The sequence below is a fragment of the Pagrus pagrus genome, assembly GCF_965226575.1.
Source record: "Pagrus pagrus genome assembly, chromosome: 6".
NCBI lineage: Eukaryota > Metazoa > Chordata > Actinopteri > Spariformes > Sparidae > Pagrus > Pagrus pagrus.
This window is the reverse complement of record NC_140190.1, coordinates 2,829,391-2,851,714: the sequence shown is the minus strand read 5'-3', so window position 1 is coordinate 2,851,714 and position 22,324 is coordinate 2,829,391. Positions and strand designations below refer to the sequence as shown.

Below are 22,324 nucleotides of genomic sequence, written 5' to 3'. Positions count from 1 at the left end.
TTGTGGAAGCAGACTGTCTGTACACTGAATGTTTCTGGCGAGTGTGTTGCTTTTATCACCCTTCTTTGCCTTGTAAGCTCGTTATTAGCTGTGTAGTCGGCCCTCTGATACCATAGCGCTAGCATATGTCACTCTGCCAGCGCTTTTCAGCGCTAGGAAAGAAACAGGCCCAAACAGAGGACTTTATTTTGAAACTTGTTTGAGAGTGACAAGATCTTGTAACCAGGTGCAGGCCTATCTAAAAGTCAGTGTTATCCTATAAACATTAAGATGCTTGCATATGCTGTTAATTTTAGTTTTTAAAAAAGAAAATAAGAATCAGCTAAAACTGGAATCAGCAGGTCAGAACAGGCCAAGAAATGTCAATCTGTGCATCTCTTTCAGTAACTAATCACTAATTTCTCACTGGTTCCTTAGTAACTACTCACATTGATGTTTACTGTATTTTAAAGTATTGTAAACCTCTTCTTCTTGAAAATACACCATCAAAACCTGGCCATTTAAGTGTGCTGTCGGAGAATAAGTAAGGAAGTTGCTAAAATAACAGTCCTACATGAGAACAAGGAAAGTCCCAGCACATTTAAGAGCAGAAGCCCTTTTCCTGCCTTTTAATCAGGTTAGATCAAAACGGCTGACAGCGACTGAAAGCTGTTCCATCATGGTTTGATGGAGAGATCAATCACCTGGTTCCCAGCAAAAAGGACAAAGAAATGGAGAGAAGAGAAGGGAAATGAGGAACAGATGGACAGATAGATGGACAGAGAGACAGCCAACAGCCACCCAGAATTAACTGAGATGTGAAACAAAGAAGACACATTTTGTAAACAGTTTGGGGAAATTCGAGAAACTTGATTATTGAATGTAGTATGAACTGAACCAAAACACAGATATTGGTCTTTCAGTCTCAAAGAACACAGATGTAAGAAAGCATCATGTCCTTTTTCAAGAAACTGAATGACTGACGTAATATTAAATTGAAAAAATGGCTACGTTTGTGTATCAGTTGTGTCCTGACTGAGACAAACAGATACATAAACAGAGAGGACACACTTTATCTTGGTGTGGCTCATCTGCACAGTTCATATTACAGACTGACGACTTCTTTAATCAGACAAGTAAACACAAAGACTTACGGCCAGCGTGGCGCTGCTGCAGTTGTGGTTTTCACAACTGAGCCTCTGGCTTTTCTCATCTGGGGTACCGTTGGCCATGAACGCCCTCTGGATCACACGCTTTGGGGTCTTGGTGAAAGAAAAAGCCCTTGTAACCTAGAACACACATACACCCACAGAAAGTCAATAAATCAAGCATTTAGGTTGAATAGGTGGTTCTTTTTGCATCTTGGATGTTCAGACACTGAATTGTCAGTATCTGAGAAAGTCCTCTTTTTGTCTGTTTACACTGACTCCTGCTGAGGCAACAACCTGTTGTTCTTTACTTATTTCAAAACGGAAACACACCACAGACAGTACTTTTTAAAGAGCCACCTGGACCAGACATTACCTGAATAGAGCAACAATTGTTAAAAAAAACAAAAAAACAAAAGTCAAAGGGGGTCATAATAACCATCATCACTGGCTAACTTCAACCAATCAGACTGACAGCAGGAGATCGTACCACAGGTGGAGTCAGACTCTTACCGAAGCCATCTGGGGGAGAGCAAGGAAATCTTCTGCATTGAGGAAAGTCTACAGCGCCATTCATTTCAACCTATTAGTCATTTGTGTGAAATGTTGTCAAACATTCTTCAGTTATGGCCAAAAACATGTTTTGTGAAGTCAATGACCTTTGACCACCAAAATTATAAACAAGTTTTGCCAAATTTGAAGACTTTTTGTTCTTAAACCTGTAAACATTTACACACCTCATGTTTCCTTCAAGCTTCAATATATGATATTAAGAACATTAATATGACAACCATTTGCTATGTAAATACTCAGGGAAGAACCGTCATCCTGAGCAGAGAATGAAGTCACACACATTTATATGTGTAGTGATCAAAGCTTCTCTGTTACTTGTCGTGTAAGACGGCCCAGCCATGCGTGCTTTGGGGATTCAACTGGCACTTTTAATAAAAGCGCCTTTTACTAAATGTCTGAAGACTTTTATTCTGAAGAACTTATAGGAAAAGAAACATGTGACTGAATCAGTTGAGCTTTGTTTTCAGCAGATAGAAGAAATAGCTCCTCACTAAGCTGAGCAATTTATCAATGGACAGCAGGAAATAAACAGCAGGTAGAGACAGATTATTTGCAGGTACAGTAAGATGCTTTTCCTGAGTTTCACGTCTGTCAAGTTTGAATGAATTGCATTTTACAACCATCTATGAGGTAAAATTACTGTTTATGTTCAGTAAATGGAGTATGGTGGTTGAGCGGATAGCAATATAGAGGTCATTTGTGGTTGGGGGGAGGTGTGGCCTATGCAGCAATCTGTTTTGGTCTGTGATACTGCGATGCATAAAACCTTTAAGCAGGTTTTAAAATCAGATGAACCATTTCTTCCACACACTGTTTGACAATGTCACATATCTTTATCTGCTGGTTCCAAAGAGTCTTTTATGCAGTATCATGCTTCTGTTAAATATTCAAATCCTTCAGCTGCCCTCTCTGGATAAGCTGGAGAGAGAGAGGAGCTTAAAGAAGATTTCCATCCCAGCTCATTGTTTTATGACTGCACAATTACATCAAAGGGAAAAGGTCTGCGCTGGATGTTTTCTGTCTTATTTCCACCATGTTTCTGTGAAATCATTTTAATATTTACCTCACGATCTCATCTACAATTAACTACAAAGTACCGTCCAAATGAGGACATCAGGTCGACTCGGAGACTCTGCACCTCAGGTCGGTGTGTGCATGTGTGTGTGTGTGCGTGTGTGTGTGTGTGTGTGTGTGTGTGTGTGTGTGTGTGTGTACTGCATGGCTGCTGACAGCTCTGTCAGCTGAAGGGTCAATCACAGTGGGCGGCAGTAGACGAGGTTGTATCGGCGTCTGGTTAAAAACTAGTTTCTCTGACTTCGCTGCATTCAGCACCAGAGCTGCTCTGCGTCGTGCTGTCATCCATTTCCATGACTCCTCTACTTCTACATCACTTAGTGGTGAAGATAAATACGATTGAGTCGAGACTCGGTTTGTAGGAGTAAACAGCCTTACATTCTGTCATTCTGCGTTTCACTGTGTGCTATAATGTGACTACACAGTGCAGTGATTAGACTGACAGAATGAGGACATCTTTTCATATACGTTATAATGACCCATCCGTGCAAAAGGTGCAGTTGGAAAGGTTGATCACGAGAAACCAGCTCCTCTGCCTTTACCTTTTTAGAGGTCTTCTTGATGGCCCTGAAGCCTTTGCTCAGCGTGCTGTCCATATCCTTGGTGCTGACCTGCAGTGAGTCTGGGTCAGTACACTGAATCAGGTCCTCCTGGATGCAAGACAAACAACAACACAGCCTCAGACTCAATATAATAAATCATGACCTGAAGTGTGCAATTCATGTAATCAATATCAATAGATACATTATGCTTTGCTGCCAAAATAGTTGCAATAGGGATTGTGTAATAGGCTACACACACACACACACACACACACACACACACACACACACACACAGTCTTGATTTTCCTCTCCCCCTCACCCTGCAGAGGGCTTGTTAACAAGCAGGGCTCTATCTCGTTGGTATTCACATTGCAGCGCTGACCCAGTGAAAACGGCATTAGGAATGCAGCTGTGAGACGGCGGGCACACAGAGGCCAACATCGCCCCCTGCTGCTCGCTCAGCTAAATACAGCCAACAGCCTCACTTCCAGATTTTTCCAATGGGCTCAATAATCATTAAGCTTAATCAGCTCATAACGAGTCAGTTTTCCATAATTTCCCCCAAAACCATTAAAAGATAAGGTTGGTGATATTCTGTTTTTCTTGATCTCAAAAAAATTACATGAAAAGACCAAAAACCAACTCGAAACTGGTGCAGATATTGGCCGTGTAGCCTCTGTGCCACACAGCTCTGTGGTTATCCAGAAACTGTTAGAAACACATCAGTGAGTGCGCTGGGTGACATGCTCCTTTATTACCACGAACACACATACACACACACACACTCCAGTTTATTTTTACTAAATCCTTCCTGCTGCCGGAAATACTCACTGAAGCACCAAATGTGGATTAATTCACAGCTGAAAATAGTCCCCAACAAATCCACCATTTCTTCCTGTTTGAGGAACAGCTTTTTTAAAAATCCAATATCCACTTTTCCGAGTTATAAATAATATCTAGAGTAGCTTAATTTTTTACCAACAATAGATTCTGTTGCTCTGGTCTCACAAACACATCTGACCCCAGATGCATCTGTAGCACTGTTATTTGAAAAGACAGATGAGAGTGTGATCATAGCAGTTATATGTAATAGTGTTGATTGTGATTGCTCAGAGTTTGACTGATATATCGGATAGCTGATATTACTGGCTGATATTGACCTATCACAGATCCATCAGTATCAGCGTGAGTAGGTGAAATAACAGACACATCTCTCTGTATAATGCAGAGCAGCTCAACAGCACCATAAACTACATCCTCCAATATCAGACCAAACCAACATCTTTAAAACATTAACGCCTTCGTGAAGGGAGGATTGAGTGCAGGACTGTTATTTAGCTTTGGTTAGGTGAACAGAATTAACTTTTTTTTTTTAATTTGGCATCACACTGGTCTGTGCACGCTCAAGCAGTCATTCTGGGCATCATTATTGCAGCGTGGCACTTGATTGGACACTTCTCACCTCTCCAGGGTACATGTTGAGTCACCAAGATACCAAACCAGCACAGACGAGGACATGACCTCACGACTCCTGCAGGTAAATGCCATTTGGCCCACACATATACAGTAGAAAGTTTTCTTATCCAAATTTTGCCGCAACTGAGGAAGGTGAGGAGACCAAGACTGGACCAAATGTGTAAACTGCAGCTGATCTAGCCATCACAGCTTCCTTCCCTGCCTGGCGATGACCTGACAAACTACCTATCTTTCTTTGTTGTTGTGTGTGAGGGTGAGTGTTGTGGGTGAGGTGACTCACCGCATCAGCCCTGCAGATGGTGTTGGCGACGTGGCGGCAAAGTGTTCGCAGCCAGAAGCTTTTAACTGTCTCCTCTCCGGCCAGTTGGAAGCTGAACAACAAGTTCTCCTGTTCCGTTGGAGGGCGAACCACCAAGGCGAATGCATTCACACACTCTGAGGGAAGGAAGCGAGAGAGTGAGAGATGGACAGACAGTGGTAAAAGCGAGAGACGGGAAAATAATGAACAGTAACAGAAAGAAGGGAGGAGGGAAATCAGGGATGAAAAGGATGAGACGGAATAAGATGAGGATGAGGGAAGAGAAACAGATGGAAAGATGAGAGCAGACAGAAGTGGAGGAAGGAAAAAAGAAAGACAGACAAATCAACTTGAGCACTTGAACCTAACTCCATAAACATGAATCGTTACTGGTCTACTGAATAACATATTTTCCCCATGAAACTCCTAACAGGGATAGAAAAAAATAAAGGAAACTGTATAAGAAACACCTGCTTTCCGACCTCCCGCAATTATTCCTGTCAGCGTGTCAAACTGCATCCTGAAGTGTTGGATCCTGGAGCTGCCTTTAAGCACGAGGAACAGTAAGAGTGATCTCAGAAATGTTTTAACGATATGTAACTCTGCCGATTAGTCGGCCCACAGACAGATGTGCAGCTGTAATCTGATCGCTGCCCTCCCAAAGTTGAATGAACGCTCTGCTTTTAAATATTGCTCGGCTTCATCAGCATTGGTACTTCTCTTGATAGTTATTCCGTGAAGCTGATGGTTTGTTTTCATTTCTCATTTCTGTTGTCGTATAATATTGTGACAGCAGCACTATTCATCGTTTAGGCAGAAAAAAAACAGCCCCAATAACAAAAAAGAGAAACAGAAACCAGATGACTTTAGAGCTCTGTAGATGTTGATGGACAGTTACAGTAATCATTTCCTGTTTGTTTGTTGATATAATTATATGTTAGTATCTTCTATAGTTTGCAGTAATAAAATAGAGAATTAAACACGTGTGGACGAGAAAAGGACATTTAATTGATATCTGAAATCACTATTAACCATACAGTGCATTACTGACCTACATTTGCGTTGAGGGTCTAAATTCTAAGTGTGAAATTTATTCCCTTTATAGTGCTCTTGAAAACATCCACATTATGCACATGCAAAAACTGGAATCTCAGCTGTAATTTCAGTTAAACGCTCTGTATAAGAGGACTGCTGACACAGTTCAGGCTGTCTCTCCTCAGCGGTCGGCTCATTGTGTTTCATTGTCCAACATGTGAAGAGAAGCTGACAAAAGAGGAGTGAACGGGTATGAAACAGGAACCAGACGTCACCGTTCCACTTCCAGTTGTGTTGCCGTGCATGTTTGTGTAATTCAATAATTTGACCAGTGTGCAATAAAAGTACTGGGTCACAATTTCTGCAGTCAGTCCTAAAGTAATGCCAATATGAACATTGAAGTTTGTTACATTTGCTGTTGTTATTTCACATGTTCATAAAAACTTCCTACTGCGATTTCATTTTAATATCATTATGATATCTTATATATCATATCGGCCATTTGAAACCAATGTTTTAATGGACGGAGGTCGATGGATTTTGTCCCATGCCCGGTACGGACAAAAGTAGGGCTGCTGTATGGTGAATAAAATAAAATGAAATACATTAATAATCAAATTGCAGTTATTCTGACAGATTATTGATTGACATGATTCACGATTTGTGGGAAAGACTTACAAATTGTGAACATCCCTGTGAAGGTTTTTTTAAAATGCTTTCTTGTTGGTGTCTCAAAGGAAAAACGACCTTTGAATCAGGAACTAATCAACATTCTTAATCAAAGAAAAGACCAAAGTGACATTATACTTTTAATGACTTCCACGCTTGCTGTGGGATTTTTCTAAATGATGTTTAGCGGCTGCCTCAGATCTCAAAGCGTTACTGAATGAACATACTGGGAAATGGCTTCTGCCAGAGTTGGCTTGTCTTTGTTTCCAGCATCGTGCTGTATTACAGGGACAGTCCAGTGGAGTGCAGGTTGAAAACAAAAAACACCCTCTAATGACGTGCAGACAAAGTGATTAGCAGCAGCAGGTTTCCAGTGTGTGTGTGTGTGTGTGTGTGTGTGTGTGTGTGTGTTGTGTGTGTGTGCTGCCGCTGTGTTACCCTCAGTGTCCTGCAGGTCCAGAACTCTTCGAATCTGGGACAGCGGCATCAGTGCGATGTGTTTGAGCGGTGGCGGTGGTCTCGTCTGTCCCAGCGGACTCTTAAATGTGTTGATCACCTTGTGTCGTTTCCTCGCAATCTGCGGAGACACACACATAGATACACACACACACACACACACACACACACACACACACAATCAGCAACTTTGGCAGTAAACGTGAAGACAGGAAACTTGTGTGTCCCTGTGTGATTTTTAAATTGAGTGTGGGTGTGTTTTGCAGTGCGTGGGTGAAGCTGCCATTGGTTACTTGGCAATAAATCAATGAGGCCTTCATAGAGGTAAACGATGCAACTCATTAATGCCACATTAATTAGATGCTGAGAACGACGAAAGAGAGGGAAGGAGGGAGGGAGGAAGACAGAGAGGTGTGAGAGAGGATGAAATGGGACACTACATCATAGGTCATTGTTGATTCGGTAGTGTGAGTGAAGAGGGTCGCAGAGAGTGATTATATTAATGCAAGAGTTTGTCAATGATTAGTGATGATGAAGGAGTGCTGAGGCCACCCACTCTAACACAACATTCACTCAATGAGCTACATGGACTACATGTAAAGTGTCAGACAAACGTGTGTGTGTGCTCTTCTCTCACACACACACACAAACACAAACACACACAGGCTCATTAGGGGGTGACGCTGACAGTCCTGAATCAGCGTAGCCACCCACCTCTTCTCTCCCATGAGTGTCCTGCTCTGTACTATACTACCCCTTTGCTAATTAACACACACATGTGTCAGCAGTGATAGACCGCACACACATGAATCAATCACCTATTCAATCTTGCTGTTCAGCAAAAGGCCCATTTTCCTGCTCACCGCTGAATGTACACATGGATCTCAGCATGTGTTAAAGAACATGCTGAGATCCATGCTGAGTCTCCCTCAAACAACAAGGTAAGGAGGAAGAAAGAGGAAGGAAGTGGAGGGATAACGTCACTGCTTAAATGATATCAGAGGGCTTAAAAGGCTGAAAAACACAAAAGGCTTTCAGGTGACTCAGACACTACCTCTACGGTTAAACTGAGATGTACTGGAGAAACTTTGTTGTCTAAAAACAGACACAGAAAAGGCCACTTGTGGAGTGAAAGTAATCTAAAATATAGCAGACTTCATGGCTGACGTGTTGCACAGCTGCTGAGCTTTAATACAAAAACACTTGGACAAACTGAGCTTCAAATGCACCTTTCAGGCCACAACAGGAAGTAACATGTCAATCTCATGTGGTTCTTGAAGCTTTGTGACTCAGTGGCTACACGCTGGGCTAAATGACGACCTACTGTAGCTCGTGTGGTAACTAACATGCCAGCCATCTGGAAATATGCTAGCATAAATCGGTCGTCTTTCTACTTTCTTGGTACTGCACACTTTAGTCCCCTGTGCCATTGTGTTCTCAGGATTGTAGATCATCGGTTGCAGCAGAGGTACGAAATATGAACGACTAGTAGGAAAGGTCCAGATTTAAACTCTAAACTACTAGCTTTAGTAGCTAACAAGTAGCTAGTGAACTCTGGACTATTTAAGGTTGACGCTGCTGTCAGTTGCTGTATTTTTATGTCAGTGTTGGAATTTGGTGAATCTGATGTGACTTGTCGTTCCAGGTCGGAGTGATTGCTATAAAATGGGAGCAGGATTAAAAGTATAGATGGGCATGACGACTCACATATTCGAATATGGACATTGTAAGATGGTGAAACATTGACTGGTGTTTATGTGCGTTCTCACCTCGAGGCAGTCATTGAAGAGGAAGAGTGTGACATGTTCTCCGCGGTCACATGGCTGGTCTCCCAGGGCGATTGTTTCTACTCGGTGAACCAGACTGCGATGCGAGGACAACAAGTTGGCCTGCAAAGAAAGACAAAGCATAGAAGTTAAGAAGAATGTGTCGGGCGTGTTATGGTGGCTGAAACAGATAGCAAGTATGTGCAGTGGAAAAACCCTCTACTGGCTTACAGGCCATGTGCCATCTCCAACACTTCTTCAGAAAGATTACGTATATTTTCAAATCAAAATGCTCCTAAAGTTTTAATGGCATCACACATTTATATTCTTGTATAAGGAAGACTTTCTAAAACATCATCAAATGCTTACTCAGCAGTTTATTGATGACATCCTATGGAAAACAATCATACCGTCACTGTCAGATTATGCAGATTATTATGTGTATTTTGCACGCTCAAACTATGGCTTGACTGATCTGTCTATAATGGGTTATTTCTATATAAAACGGGACAACATGCTCAGCCTTACAATTAAAGCCCCAACACAACCTCACACATGCAAACAATAAGAATCCTCAGACTCACCGGACAGCCATCGACTTCATAAACAACATCAAAGATCTGCTTCTGGCCTTCAGTCTTCCTCTTGTCCTCATTGATGTGTCTGGTGGGGAAGAGATGGGGGGGGGGGAGTTAGAGCATAGAAGAAAATAAAGTCAATGTTCATCTCAATAGTGCTGAAACACCAGAAAATAAACAATTTTAATTAACCATTATTAGTTGTTCATCATGGAAAAACATGAGCTGACCCTGCCCTCTCAAATATGCAACTCTAGTATCTTCTTTATTCTTTATTATTGACACAGAACTGAATGTGACCTCCAAATGATCTGAAATATCAAGTATCTAGTTCCCAAATGCATATTCTGCTCTGACATATGTCAAGGCTTAACAATCTTCAAGAGAGAGAAAAAAATCCTGGCTCAACAATGGTCAATTATTAAGAGTTCAACCTACATAATGGTCAAACGTATATGATGATAAAAGACTTGGAAAAGATCAAACAATGCTGCTGTGTGATCATCACAAAAGAAGGGCTGAGGTCATGCCGACTCACGTCATCACTTCTTTCAGAGACTCAATTGCTTTCTCCAGCGTTATCTTGTCTGGGTTGTCATCTGACGTATGCTTCCTTATGTCTGCAATGGTAAAAGAAAAGGGAAAGTTTAAGAGGCAGAAGGAGATGAAAATCATGTGGAAAAAGGTGAGAAGAAAAGAACAGAGAAGAAAAGAAATTACAGACAGTATCAACAGGAGATAATGAAGGAAGGAGGCAGGTATGGAAGGAGACAGATAAGGAGAAAAGACAAGGAGGGATGTAATTAGCACAAGAAGTGATTTCCTTCTTAGCTGTTTTGACGAAGGGGTGTGTACGTGAGTTACCGTTTAGAAGAAGGGCCACGCTGGGCAACCTCTGTACAGGTCTGATGAGCAGCTCCACCAGGGTCTGCCTGCCGCACTCCGGCTTGGCCTGGTTGATCTGCAAAATCAAAGTGTTAGCTTGACACAGCATGTGTGTTTGTGTGAACCTAAGCAAACAGAAATTTGCACTGCATGCAGACCATCAGCGGCATGAAGGTCATTTCCAAAAGTCCATTTGTTCATTAGGACATCTCTGCAGATAGCAGCCATTATTTTTTTACAGTGCTTCAGAAGAAAGGTACAAAGTACTTTGTGCGATTTTGAATGACATACCCACAGTATAATATGTCCCCATGACAACATACAGAATAAAAAAGGCTACTTATCATTGGACACAATTCAGTGTAGAACATACTACTATAACAGCCAACTAACGTCTTAGAAAGTTTATTATTAGTAATGCATACAGACTTTATTCAGCCAATACGGCAGCCAATAATAAACCGCTTCTCATGGCTGATAACAATCATTTCAATGTATTCTAAAAAAGAAGCTTATACACCGTAGTATTATGCACACGTGACAGTAAGAAGATGAAGGTTTAGTGAGCAAAGATGGATGGTTTGATACTCCAGAGCTCTATAAAGCAGTGGTTCTCAACCTTTTTGAGTCGCGACCCCCAATTTAACATGCACTGCTGTCCGCGACCCCCCCAGAGTCAGATGTTTAGTTGCAGGCATTTTACCAATCTGAAATATTTCTTTCAGTACATGGCTACCTTGGGAAAAGACAAACACAAACCCAGGTCCAGACATCAGCGTTCTCCAGGAGAAGTTTAGTAAAAAAAAACAGGTTTCTCTCACCCCTGACCCACATTATGGCAACAAGGCTTCTCATTTACCTGACATTTAAGAAACAAACTTGCTTGAGAACACGAACTGTAACCACGTTGCTTAAGTGCATGTAAAGACGCTGATAGATGAACTTTCCAGTAACAGCAGGCCAACATTTCTGAACCTCGGCACTGGGACTCCCCAAGAGGAACCAAGATAAATGAGAGGTTGGGATCAGAAAGAAAAACTGTGTTTGATGCGCCGACATCTCCGTCACGTTTGCAATGGTCTTGAGAAATACTGCGCACAAGTAATGCCATAATCTGAACGAGTGACAAACAGACTGTCACAGGGATGATGTACAGTGACCATAGGCTGACTGACAAGGCTATATTTGTAGTGTTGCTGTGTAGCAGTGTCATAATTCACCCAGTTGTCCTGATTTTTGTCTTTGCCAGTTCTTGAAAGTCTCATCTGTGTGCACATCCTCCAGTCAGTCAGGCAAACAAACACAAACAGAACCAATGCAAAGGTCATACCTTGAGAAAAGCATGGAAGCGCGGTTTCTGTTTCTCACACCGAACAATAGTCTCCTTGCTCATTTCAAAGAAGTTGACGAAAGGTGGGTAGGCCTTCACCAACTCTCTAGACTGCAGAGAAAGAGAGACGGGGAACGAAGCATCAAAAGGAAAATCCACACAAATACAAGAATGAGGTTTCACCAGATGTTTAGTTTGAAGCTGTTTTCTCTTCTAGTCTAATGAAATTATTTGCAGTACTTGTACACTGGAGGGCAATTCTTAATACTTCTACCCCGTATATGTGATACTGTGTTGCGATATGGTGCATTACAGTAATCATTGTTTAAACTCAGCAAATCAACCCTGTGTAAATCCACAGATTTTTAAAGAAGCAGTGAAATCAACATCAAAGAAGAATTTCAGCCATGATGGCGTAGGAAGCATCACAGGCAAACATCCCTGAAAAGTGAATCACTTAGACACAGTTTTGGCTTTTCGTGCAAAGACCAGTCCTCAGATTCAGTGTCTGGTCAGTGGCTTTGACCTTTTCTAGCTGTTGGAACAGTGTCACACTTGACTCCCTTTGATATTAGTTAACATCGTCTTCTTTGATAAGTGATTTGATGATGAGACTCCTAAACAGCGGTTACAGTCTCCGACAGATGAGTGTGTAACATAAGCAACTGTGTTTTTGTATTTTCTGGTATAAATGTGCAAATAAGCAAAGACACGTTCATCATCTGTGTACTGTAATCTGTTAGAACTTACATATTTGAGAATGATGTTTCCGACACTCTTGTCCTCTGACCAGTCTGTCAGGAGCTCCTCGAGGTCATTCTGATGAACAAACCATCACACACACAAACACACATCAACTAACTCCTCCTCAAAAATTACACCGTCACAATCATTTGGTCAAACTTGGTTTTGATGGAAACATGTTGAGGACACACTACCTTTATCCTGGTGTGAACCTCGTGGATGTCTGGGATGCTGCCAAATATCGTCTTCATTTCTTCTTGGGCCAGGATTGGACCGCCCACCTGCCCCTCTTTTTCCAATGGAAGCTTAAAAAGCTACGCATCAAAAAAGATAGGCGCAAAAAATCACTAGCAAGACGATGTTACACAAAACTGTACAATAATCAAAGCATCCACGAGGAAAGTTTATCTGATCCAGGCTGAGGAAAAACTATATTTTAGTCCTTTTTGTGTTCACACTGAGTGACTGAAAAACAAACCAAGGGCACTGAACATGATGTTATAGAGACAGAGCATTTCTTCTCATGCTGTTACTATAGTTACTATCACTAACAGCAACATATCGTGATACTTCGATCATCCATAGGCTCATCATGGACAAGCTGCAGTCAGTGTGTGTGATAAAGAGGCTTTAAGCGAAGACTCTGAACTTCTTGTACAGTGATTCATCTCAGTTAGTGTAAAACTTTGTTTTGCATTCAAAGAGGAAAATGTGTTCGTTTTGGCTTTTTGATATAGAAGGTGGGAAAATGTTCACTGCAGTGAAAAATGAAAAGCACTGCCGTTTCTTTTTAAACATGGCTGTTATTTAATCGGTGCTACCAGCATGATGCACCACCTGGATCTGCTGGGGTTGGCAGCATTTTGGAGCTGGGTCCAATTCACTCGGGGCCTTTTTGGATCGTATCTAGCAGTCTTTTGGGTGTCTTTTGCATTGTTTGTGTGTTTGTGTTATGCATGTTGAGTTGGGTTAGGCTCTCTGCTGGTTTGCTTCGGTTCCGGTTCAATCTACTACGGAGCCTTACAATCATATCATCATCTGCAGACAAAAGCAAACAGCAAAAAATGCAAAACATTCTGTGGAAAGCTGTGGTTGTTGTAGGATTAACTGTGTTATGACTGTGGGTGTGTGTGTGGGGGGGGGGGGGGGGGGGGGGGGGCAGCTGTAGATAACATGATGTGGCTCTCCATTGATTATACGCTGCACCATGTTAGTGACACAGCCAAACAGGCAGTCGACCTGCGTTACTGTTGTGTCATGTTGAAAAATAAAATCCAATTACAAGTCCACTGTCTGCTGCCCATCTGAACATTATTCCATCTGCTGCCTCAGTATATGGCTGTAAAATGAAAAAGGGAACTGCTGCACTCAGAAACACAGATCCAGTACATTTCTCCTCTGCTGACAGTGAAGTGAAAAGGGAGCACGGACTGACTGTGAAATAGGCAGTAATCAACAGCACTCCGACTCGTGCCTGGCATGCAGTGTTTACTAAACATCTGGATTATGGAGTCATCCATAACTGTGTTTTACTGTGATAAATGGCACAGTAGTGGAGCCAACATTTTTATGGTGATTTTTAGCAGCAGAGTTGCTTTTAAGATTCAAGGCAGTCCAAAACACCATGGGGCTAACCCTATATTCACAGATTTACTCCAGGGACAGGGAAGTACACAATGGAGGGGGAGAGAGAGAGACACAGAGAGAGAGAGAGAGAGACAGAGAGAGAGAGAGAGTGACAGAGAGAGAGAGAAAAGAAGAAAGATAGTTGAGAAAAAAAAATCTGAAAGAGTAAGATTTTGAAGGGGCGGGAGACAGAAGGAGAAATGGTCAGGCAGGTCATTTTCTCCCTCACTGGTCAGCTGTCTGACTCTCTGCTGGGACCAACTGATAAGACAGGCCAAGTGAGAGCATGCAAACACACACACAGGCTCGCTCACACACACACCTTAATGATTGTTAGCTTAGCCGGAAACTGTTGTCAAGGGCAACTGACTGGCCAACCTGTGAGGGAGTGCTGGCAGTGTCCACATTGTGTGAACACACAGACACACACAGCTACCTGTAGGATGGTGCTTAAAATGTCGACATAGTTGCTCTCCGTCTGGTAGAGTTCCTTGGAGACCTGCCACCTGGCTGACTGCTTGGACAGAACCGGAGTCGAACTCTTGGACGGCTTCGAACTCTCTGGAGGAACGAGACAGGCAGGGAGGAAGGAAAGTTGTTAATACTGTAGCACAGACAGACATTGCCAGGTGTGTTTTTAAACCTGCAGGGTGGAACGTCTGTCTCCCCCTTGTGGCAGTCAGGTTTTCTGCTATGAGCTCTGCCATAGCTGCTGTAGCCTACTCTGAAACAGTGGTTGGTCCTCTCTTCAGTTCTACAGTTGACGATAAAACACGCGCTACTGATGTGTCAGTGCAGGACTGTCTCCAAACTCTGGTATACTGCAAAGATTTATCTGGAAGGCAAAGGCTTGATGGTATAGTCACTAATGCTATTCCAATACACTTTGTCAAATTCGGTGTATATCTCCTTATGGCTAGCTAGCTGTCCGTTCTGACGACTACGATAAGGCAAAGGCAAAGACCTGTGTCAACATCAGCGGGGCTTTTCAAAGGTGGAGAGACCTCAGAGAGTTGAAAAGGCTGAGGACGTATGCAGAGGTTGCTGTGTTTCTGCTTGACTGGTGGGTAATAGTAGTGTTGCTATGTTTTCGTCTGCCATGTTGTATGTTGTATTTTTTTGGTCAGCGACTAGCCAAGGGGTCGTTGTCATGGGAATGTGCGTCAATGAATTTTTAGTCATATTGAAGAAACTGACGTTATAAATGTATCGTTACCAAAGAGTTTTCTTTGACTCCTTGAATAAGCCTGATTTCTGCTAACAATATTAGCACCTGACCTGCAGAAGTTCCTGGCTGCTGCCGCTCCTCCTCTGGTTGTTGAACGATACTCAGATAGGACCTTCTCCTCCTCTCTTCCCTTGCCTTTGTCCTTTCCCTGGTTCTCCTCCTCATCATCCTATTCCTGGCCACAGTATTGTCTGCTTTGCTCCCTGATCTGTTCCCTACTCTATCTTCTGGAATGAAGAGATGATCATTTTGCTGCTGTTCTCTCTAACCATGACCACACAACATCCTCTGAAGTATTTCATTTTTCTATAAGTATGTACCAGAAAAAGTATGACTGCCAACCGGAGAATATAATTAGTTTAAAGATTGGATCCAGCAGGTGTTACCAGCCCCCCCGTTATTACCTGCCAAGGCCTTGCATGTGTCAGGGGTGTTGGAGATGTCCAGCAGTGAAGCCATGGACAGGTTGTGCTCTGCTGATGGCCTTTTGCGTGGTGGAGGGAAGGGGGAGATCTCCGTCTCCTTGGTGAGCTGAGCCAGTGTGTCCCTCAGACGTCGACGCTTACGATTACTGTTGGGGGTGGTGAGGGACAGCAGGGACACGGCCTTCTTCATGGCTGGGCTGTCATTCTGAAGCACAGTGGGACAAATAATGTGTTAATGATAAATACAAGGTTTCTTTTGTTTTTTAAAGAAAGCAACTTGTAAGGAAAACTTTGAAATTATGATATTTTTTGATAAGTACAGTTACGTAGTGAACAGCGGGTGCTGCAGGAAAGAGTTTATGAAGTACAGCTGCAACAATTAATTAATTACTTCTCAACTATTAAATAATCAGCAATATTTTTTTAAATAATCGATTAAATCAGCAGGAAAAAAAAGTCTAAATTCTCTAATTCAAGGTTCTTAAATATGAATATTTTCTTTCCTCCTCTATGACAGTAAATTGAGGACGTCATGTTGGGCTTTGGGAAACACCAATTGGCATTTTTCAGCATTTACTGACATTTTATAGATCAAAATAACTGATCTATTAATTGAGAAAACAATCTTCAGATTATTGACAATGAAAATAATAGTCACTTAATTAATTGTTACTTGCAGCCCCATTAGAAAGTCCTCAGAGGAAGCAATTATCTCGGGTTGACTCATCATAAATCATAACATCAATCAGCTGAAATCAGTGTTTTTGACTGTGCAACAGTGTAACACACCACTTCGGTCAGAATGGTCATACTCCTAAATCTTGATCGTAGCTGGATGTTTCACAGGGTTACAACATTTTTCACAATTTCCAGAATAATGTTTGGTGAAAAGATCGACTAAACTCTTAGACCTCACTTTTTAACTAAAGGGCACAAGAAACAATGAAATCACCTTCCTGGGTAAAGTGGAAGGGCCAGAATAGAGGGTCTTTAGTTTGGTTTCAAATTAATTAACTTAATTAAATGAATGAATTACCTCTAAAGGTAACAGAAATAAAAAAAAAAGTACGGAAAAGGGAATGAGAGCAACATAAATATAAGAGCCTGGTATTAAAGATAAAAGTGACACAGTGAACGCAAGGACACAGTTAATCCAGTGCTGATAGAGGAAAATAAAACCTCTTTGTGTTGCCTGCATTTCATGTTTTCTTAATACACACACAATAACCCTTAATACACTCACCTTCTCGTAGAGGTACATAGACTCTCCGGCCCGAGCGTCCATCTGAATGCTTCCCCAGAACCACTGCGACAGAGGAGAGAAAACTGTTGTTACTGACTGGATTAGGACAGAGGTGGGTAGACAGAAAAGTCTTCAAACTATGATGACAAACACAAATGTATTTGAAAACTAATAAAACAGCAACGATAACGAAAAGGCTGCATTGATCGTGGGGTTACAAGTGCAGCTAAACCACCACACTAACTCCGTCCAAATTATTCATCCTGTGGAAGGTGAAATCTATTATTGATCCTCTCTCTGACAGCACGGACGGAGACAAAGAGTAGAGACGGCATCGACTGAGGTTTAACCTAGAAGGAATGCTCATCAGATGATCATTTGGCATTCTGGTCAGGAGGAAAATAACTGAGAGGATTCTTCATTTTCCTTCTTCTCCACTCGTGTCCGTATCCTCGTGTAGCCAAACCCCAGAGTATATTGATTATTCTGTTGTGTCAAGATAGTACTTGACCATGATCACAGAGGTGTCAAACTTGACTACAGAAGCAGCACTGAAAAGATCTATACTTTTTTTCCAAAAAAACTTAAAGGCCCACCTCCTGTTTGACTGCGAAGAGTTTCTTGGCGGGGAAAAATGGCAGCTCCTTCACCGAGTTTTCCTCCACCACCATGTGTGTACACCTCTCATCTCCAACCTCAAGATACTTCCCACCTTAGATACAGAAAAACAGGAAGATGATGATGAAATATTTACAAATACACACACACACACATTTTTGACGGATGGTATGAATGTCTCAAATCAGACTGCACTCTTGGCTAAACCCAAGCAGTAACAGCTTAGCAGTTGTGACTGGTAACAGCAGGTCTGTCAAGCTTTGGATTTCTCAACATGAAGTAAAAAGAGTTTTGGAAGGATGTGTCATTTTATCACCTTTCCTAACTTAACTAGCTTAAACAGGGTAGACAGATCCCTGTGTGCTGCAGCACTGACCGTGTTTAAGAGTCCTCTCCTCCATGTTGGCCTTTTCTTCGTCTGAGAAACCTAGAAAGCTGAGGATGCAGTCCTGGAACGGAGGCACTTTGTACTCTGTTCGAAACTCCTCTTCTCCAGCGTGGAAGGACCTGAACACACGAAGGTCAGAGAAACGAGGTAAGTATGAACCACTCCATCATTTCAACAACTAGGTTTGTATTTAGGTACTTTAAACTTCATCACACAAAGAACAGTGAATGAGTTCACAGAGTACAGAGTTTCCTGAGTATATATTCTGTGTAAAGGACTTTGCAGTACAGAAATTTCAAAGATACGTTTATAAAATGTCCTTCACAACACAAGCAGCATCTCAGTCAGTATTCTTGCACTTTTCCACTGGAGGAACTTCAGCTCCATGAACTGGGTTTCACATAACCTGAATAGTAAAAATCTTTCGAGTCTAAGATACTAACTTCTAAATTTGTTCACTAGGTATTTTTACAAAATGTTTTGGATGTACGTCGTTAAAAAAAAGCAAAGGCGGAACCGAGTATGTCACTTTTTTCCTGACGTTTGCTCAGCAAGTGAGGTGAGTAGTTGTCAGACAGATAGAAATGTATGAAGTGATGTAGAAAATGATTCTGTTTTGTTTTGCTGTTTTCGTGAACATGATATACACATTTAAATGACAACAGAGAATCCAGGGCACTGCTGGGGCTGGCTCCGGTCGATTTGTGTCCAGCATGTCCAAATACTTCACAGCCTTAGTTTTGTGTTGAACTGCTGACTTGAGCTCCCTCTGAGTGGCTTCCTCCTCCTCCCAATAAGGCCTTCTAAATCTTGATCCGTCCATTAATTTTTCTCTATTGTCCTTTTTTCTTCGCATTGGTTGTCTCAGTCAGAACAAAGTTATTGTAAAGTGGCCGTGACTGTACTGTCTCATTAAGCACTGACGCTAACCTTGGAAAGAACCTGAAACATAAAGTATTCCTTCCAACGGTGAGGCCAAAAAACTTTTGACATTCACAAACTCTATTTTTCATTTGTATATGCAGCGAAAAGCTCACACGGTGGACTGCAGCTGTGGTAAAGAAGCCGTAGCACGATAGTAGGCTGAGGTGGACAAAACACAGAGTGGAGTTAAGAAAGGAAAGAAAGAAAAAGCCTTTTTAAACTTCATCACACAAAGAACAGTGACTAAGTTCAAGCAGAGTTTCCCGAAAGAAAAAGAAATCTTTCTTTCTTTACACTTTCTTATAAAGAAAAGATCAAGGCTTTCGAATGCTTAATTTTAGCTGATATCGATCCATTAAAATCAGCCTGGATCAGCCGAGACATCTTCAGTTACACGAGTCAGTAGTTACTTCAAGAACATGTTTAGTCTTTGCGATTGTAAAGGGCTAACAACACTTAATGCCAATGGTACAGAGGCTTTACTTTAAGTTAATTTGAACTTACACGTCGTCTCTCCTCTCCCAGGCTTTGTGAATCCACGCTGGAGTGAGGATGGGCGTCCCCATGCACACTGCCAGCTGACAGGTGAGGGCACAAGACGACATGGTAATGAGAGAAGAGGAAAAACAAAACACAAATGAATAAATGTGCAACCAAGAGACGAAGCAGATACAATAACAGAAAGGAGGGCATGACATTTATATATGCACAATTTTATAGCAATAAGACCTTCAAATAGTCCCACTGTCGATGCTCACAGTGCAACAACCTCTGTTTTCATTACTGCCGATCGCCCTGTCACTCACAACCACGATACAAACAGTTTCCACTTCAGGCGCAATACAAAAACAAGTATGAGAAGCTCTGTGGTTGAAACGCTTCCTTTTCCCCCCCCTTTTTTTTTAGTTACCATCAAACTTTCAAATGGAAAACAGTCGAGGCTGCCTGTCACGAAACCAACAACTTCTTTCTACATTTTATCTTGTGGAACAAAATACAGCCGCCAAGACTGAGAGGAAGACGAGGGGAGGTGGTGAGGTGAAGGTACTAACTAAGAGGAGGGAGAGAAAAAAGATTAAATACAAAATCATTGCTAGAGATGATTGAAAGACGTAATGCATCAAGCATCTGTTAATCCATCCAGACAGAAGCCAAGAAAAGAGCGAGTGTCAATCTATTCATCCATCCATCTATATCTATGTATCCCCACGGAGGAGGCCGTGTACTGAACTCTGTTTAAAAAGGGAATCAAATGACCACTTTATGACCCAGACGATGGTATTCAAGCTCGGCTGAGAGGAACTTTCCATAATTTCCTGCTCATTCTTTTCATTCAACCATCAGAGGAGGATTAGTGTCACTGGGGTTTGTAGTTACAACTCTCCAAACATATAGTGCTGCTTTCCCATTGTTTTGTTGTTTTCAGGGTTTTGGGTTTCATTTTCATTTTGGCTCCTTCATTTCAGTTTCATATTGAGCTCTACTTTCAGTTCTGGTATGCATTTCTGTGCCAGCGCTATTCAGATACTGATGGATTGTTGAGATTTTAGGCAGCGATGCTACAATTCTTCACGCGCTGGCTTCACCACCGCTGAGCGAATGCATCTGAGATACTGCACAAGTTAAACAAACGTTTTTGGTGTTATTTTCTGTTCACTCTGTTGACATGGTTATATGTCAACAGAATTAGAGAAAAATGGCCTACACGACATCATAACACACACATTAAGATACTAACAAGACAGAAAGAGATTTATTTATTTCAGTGATTAAAATGTGAATTTTAGTTTAGCACATTGGGACAAGAGAAATTTAATTATTAATCATTTCTTTCGATAGTTTTGTTTGTCATACAAAGTTGGGGAACAATATTCTGCGTAAACATTTTGGAAATTTTAGCAATTCAAAAATACGTATCTGATTGTATGATTAAAACTGGGATGTGTATTGTATATTGCCATATGGTTTAATAAACATATATTCTACCACTATAGTGCAGCCTGTCTGCAAAGTGGCATCAATGTGTGACATCCACTGTATAAAAACACTGCAACATCAGAGTTAACAAAATAAAAGTAAGAATGTACAAACCCTGTATTTCTCTCCATGAGTTGAGTAGGCGATGAGATGCGTAACCTTGATGCTGAAGTCTTTCCGGATGGTCCCGCCCATGTGATGAACCAGATTCACCAGGTTTTTCTAAATAGAAAAAAAAAAAACTCAGCTCAACACAAAGAGGGAAACAGTGTAAATATCCAGGTGGAATAAACCAAACCGTGCTCACAGGACTGTATTTGTGCGCAGACTCTACATCAAGCCTTAATGAATTATCACTTTAAACAGTAACACATTATAATGGTTACATTTGGTAAATAATCCACAGTAATCAACAAAAACTAATATTGGCCTCCATTTTCTTCCACCAGCAAACCAGCAGAAGGTTTTTATTGTGAACAAATTACTATATCTTATATTTTTCAACAATTTAATTTCAGTAGTTGCTCTTTTCTTCAATAGAAAAAGATCAACCAGGACAAGATATGGACATATTTGGCAACATTTGGTCAGCGGATCAGTTTTAACACTGTAAGGAGTATTAGCACAAGCCCTGCCTCGTAAACTCACCATTTCCTCTTTGTCCCTGAAGCCGGTGAAACACAGCGACAGGTTCATCATCGAGGTGCAGTAGAGAGGACGACATGAAAACTGGAGAGGCTGAGGGAAGGGAAGGAAGAAAAGAATGGGAAATGAAAACACTGAACATTACATTTGAGTACTTTTAATATAATTCTGTCTTTAGATGCATATTATATACACATAAATTACTTTATTATGCCAAAAAAAGGCCTCATGTGGGTGAAAAACTGTTAAATGACCTGACAACACGCTCCCTGTTATCAAGATACATCTTTATGATGCTCTGCAGTGCTGCAGTCTGAACCTGTGTGTATGTGTATGCTGTCGTCAGCTGACAAATGCTCTGAGCACTCTGTCTTGTTGATAGCAGCCTCAGTCAGGGCGTATTGTTCATGTTCGGCATTTGAATCCTATGTGAAGCCTCTGTCAGACAGATAGCACAGCAGGTAGAGGCAGCTCCTCTTCATCATCCTGTTCAGAGCCGTAATGTACTTTTTGCATCCTGCTTTCTGTAATCAAGGTTCATCTCAGCCTGTCTCTAGTGGGTCCTCCCCACATGACAAACAGACAACATATTTCCCCCGAGCTACAATTTCACAGTGAAGCTGTAGATTTCTAATCTGAACTCCAGGTTGAGGTTTAGGAACCCGTACTTTACACCAAGATAGGGAAATGTATTT

The 22,324-nt window shown here is 41.6% G+C and overlaps 1 protein-coding gene across 3 annotated transcripts in view; it reads right to left on the bottom strand.

The window, feature by feature from the left end:
* Window positions 1–22,324, bottom strand: part of ect2 (epithelial cell transforming 2) — a 41,314-nt gene that overhangs the window by 9,170 nt on the left and 9,820 nt on the right. For 2 of the 3 annotated variants that reach the window (XM_084355677.1, XM_084355679.1), the window contains exons 5-24: window positions 21,633–21,722; window positions 21,099–21,206; window positions 19,512–19,585; window positions 18,072–18,202; window positions 17,674–17,789; window positions 17,078–17,140; window positions 15,814–16,039; window positions 15,460–15,636; window positions 14,618–14,742; window positions 12,750–12,869; window positions 12,562–12,630; window positions 11,812–11,922; window positions 10,461–10,557; window positions 10,135–10,216; window positions 9,603–9,681; window positions 9,022–9,141; window positions 7,235–7,373; window positions 5,075–5,229; window positions 3,317–3,424; window positions 1,134–1,268 (exon numbers count right to left, since the gene is read on the bottom strand). In XM_084355677.1, the coding sequence (XP_084211803.1) occupies window positions 1,134–1,268; window positions 3,317–3,424; window positions 5,075–5,229; window positions 7,235–7,373; window positions 9,022–9,141; window positions 9,603–9,681; window positions 10,135–10,216; window positions 10,461–10,557; window positions 11,812–11,922; window positions 12,562–12,630; window positions 12,750–12,869; window positions 14,618–14,742; window positions 15,460–15,636; window positions 15,814–16,039; window positions 17,078–17,140; window positions 17,674–17,789; window positions 18,072–18,202; window positions 19,512–19,585; window positions 21,099–21,206; window positions 21,633–21,722 (2,325 nt within the window). The remainder of the gene's footprint in view (window positions 1–1,133; window positions 1,269–3,316; window positions 3,425–5,074; window positions 5,230–7,234; window positions 7,374–9,021; window positions 9,142–9,602; window positions 9,682–10,134; window positions 10,217–10,460; window positions 10,558–11,811; window positions 11,923–12,561; window positions 12,631–12,749; window positions 12,870–14,617; window positions 14,743–15,459; window positions 15,637–15,813; window positions 16,040–17,077; window positions 17,141–17,673; window positions 17,790–18,071; window positions 18,203–19,511; window positions 19,586–21,098; window positions 21,207–21,632; window positions 21,723–22,324) is intronic. The other variant, XM_084355678.1, reaches the window with a different exon arrangement.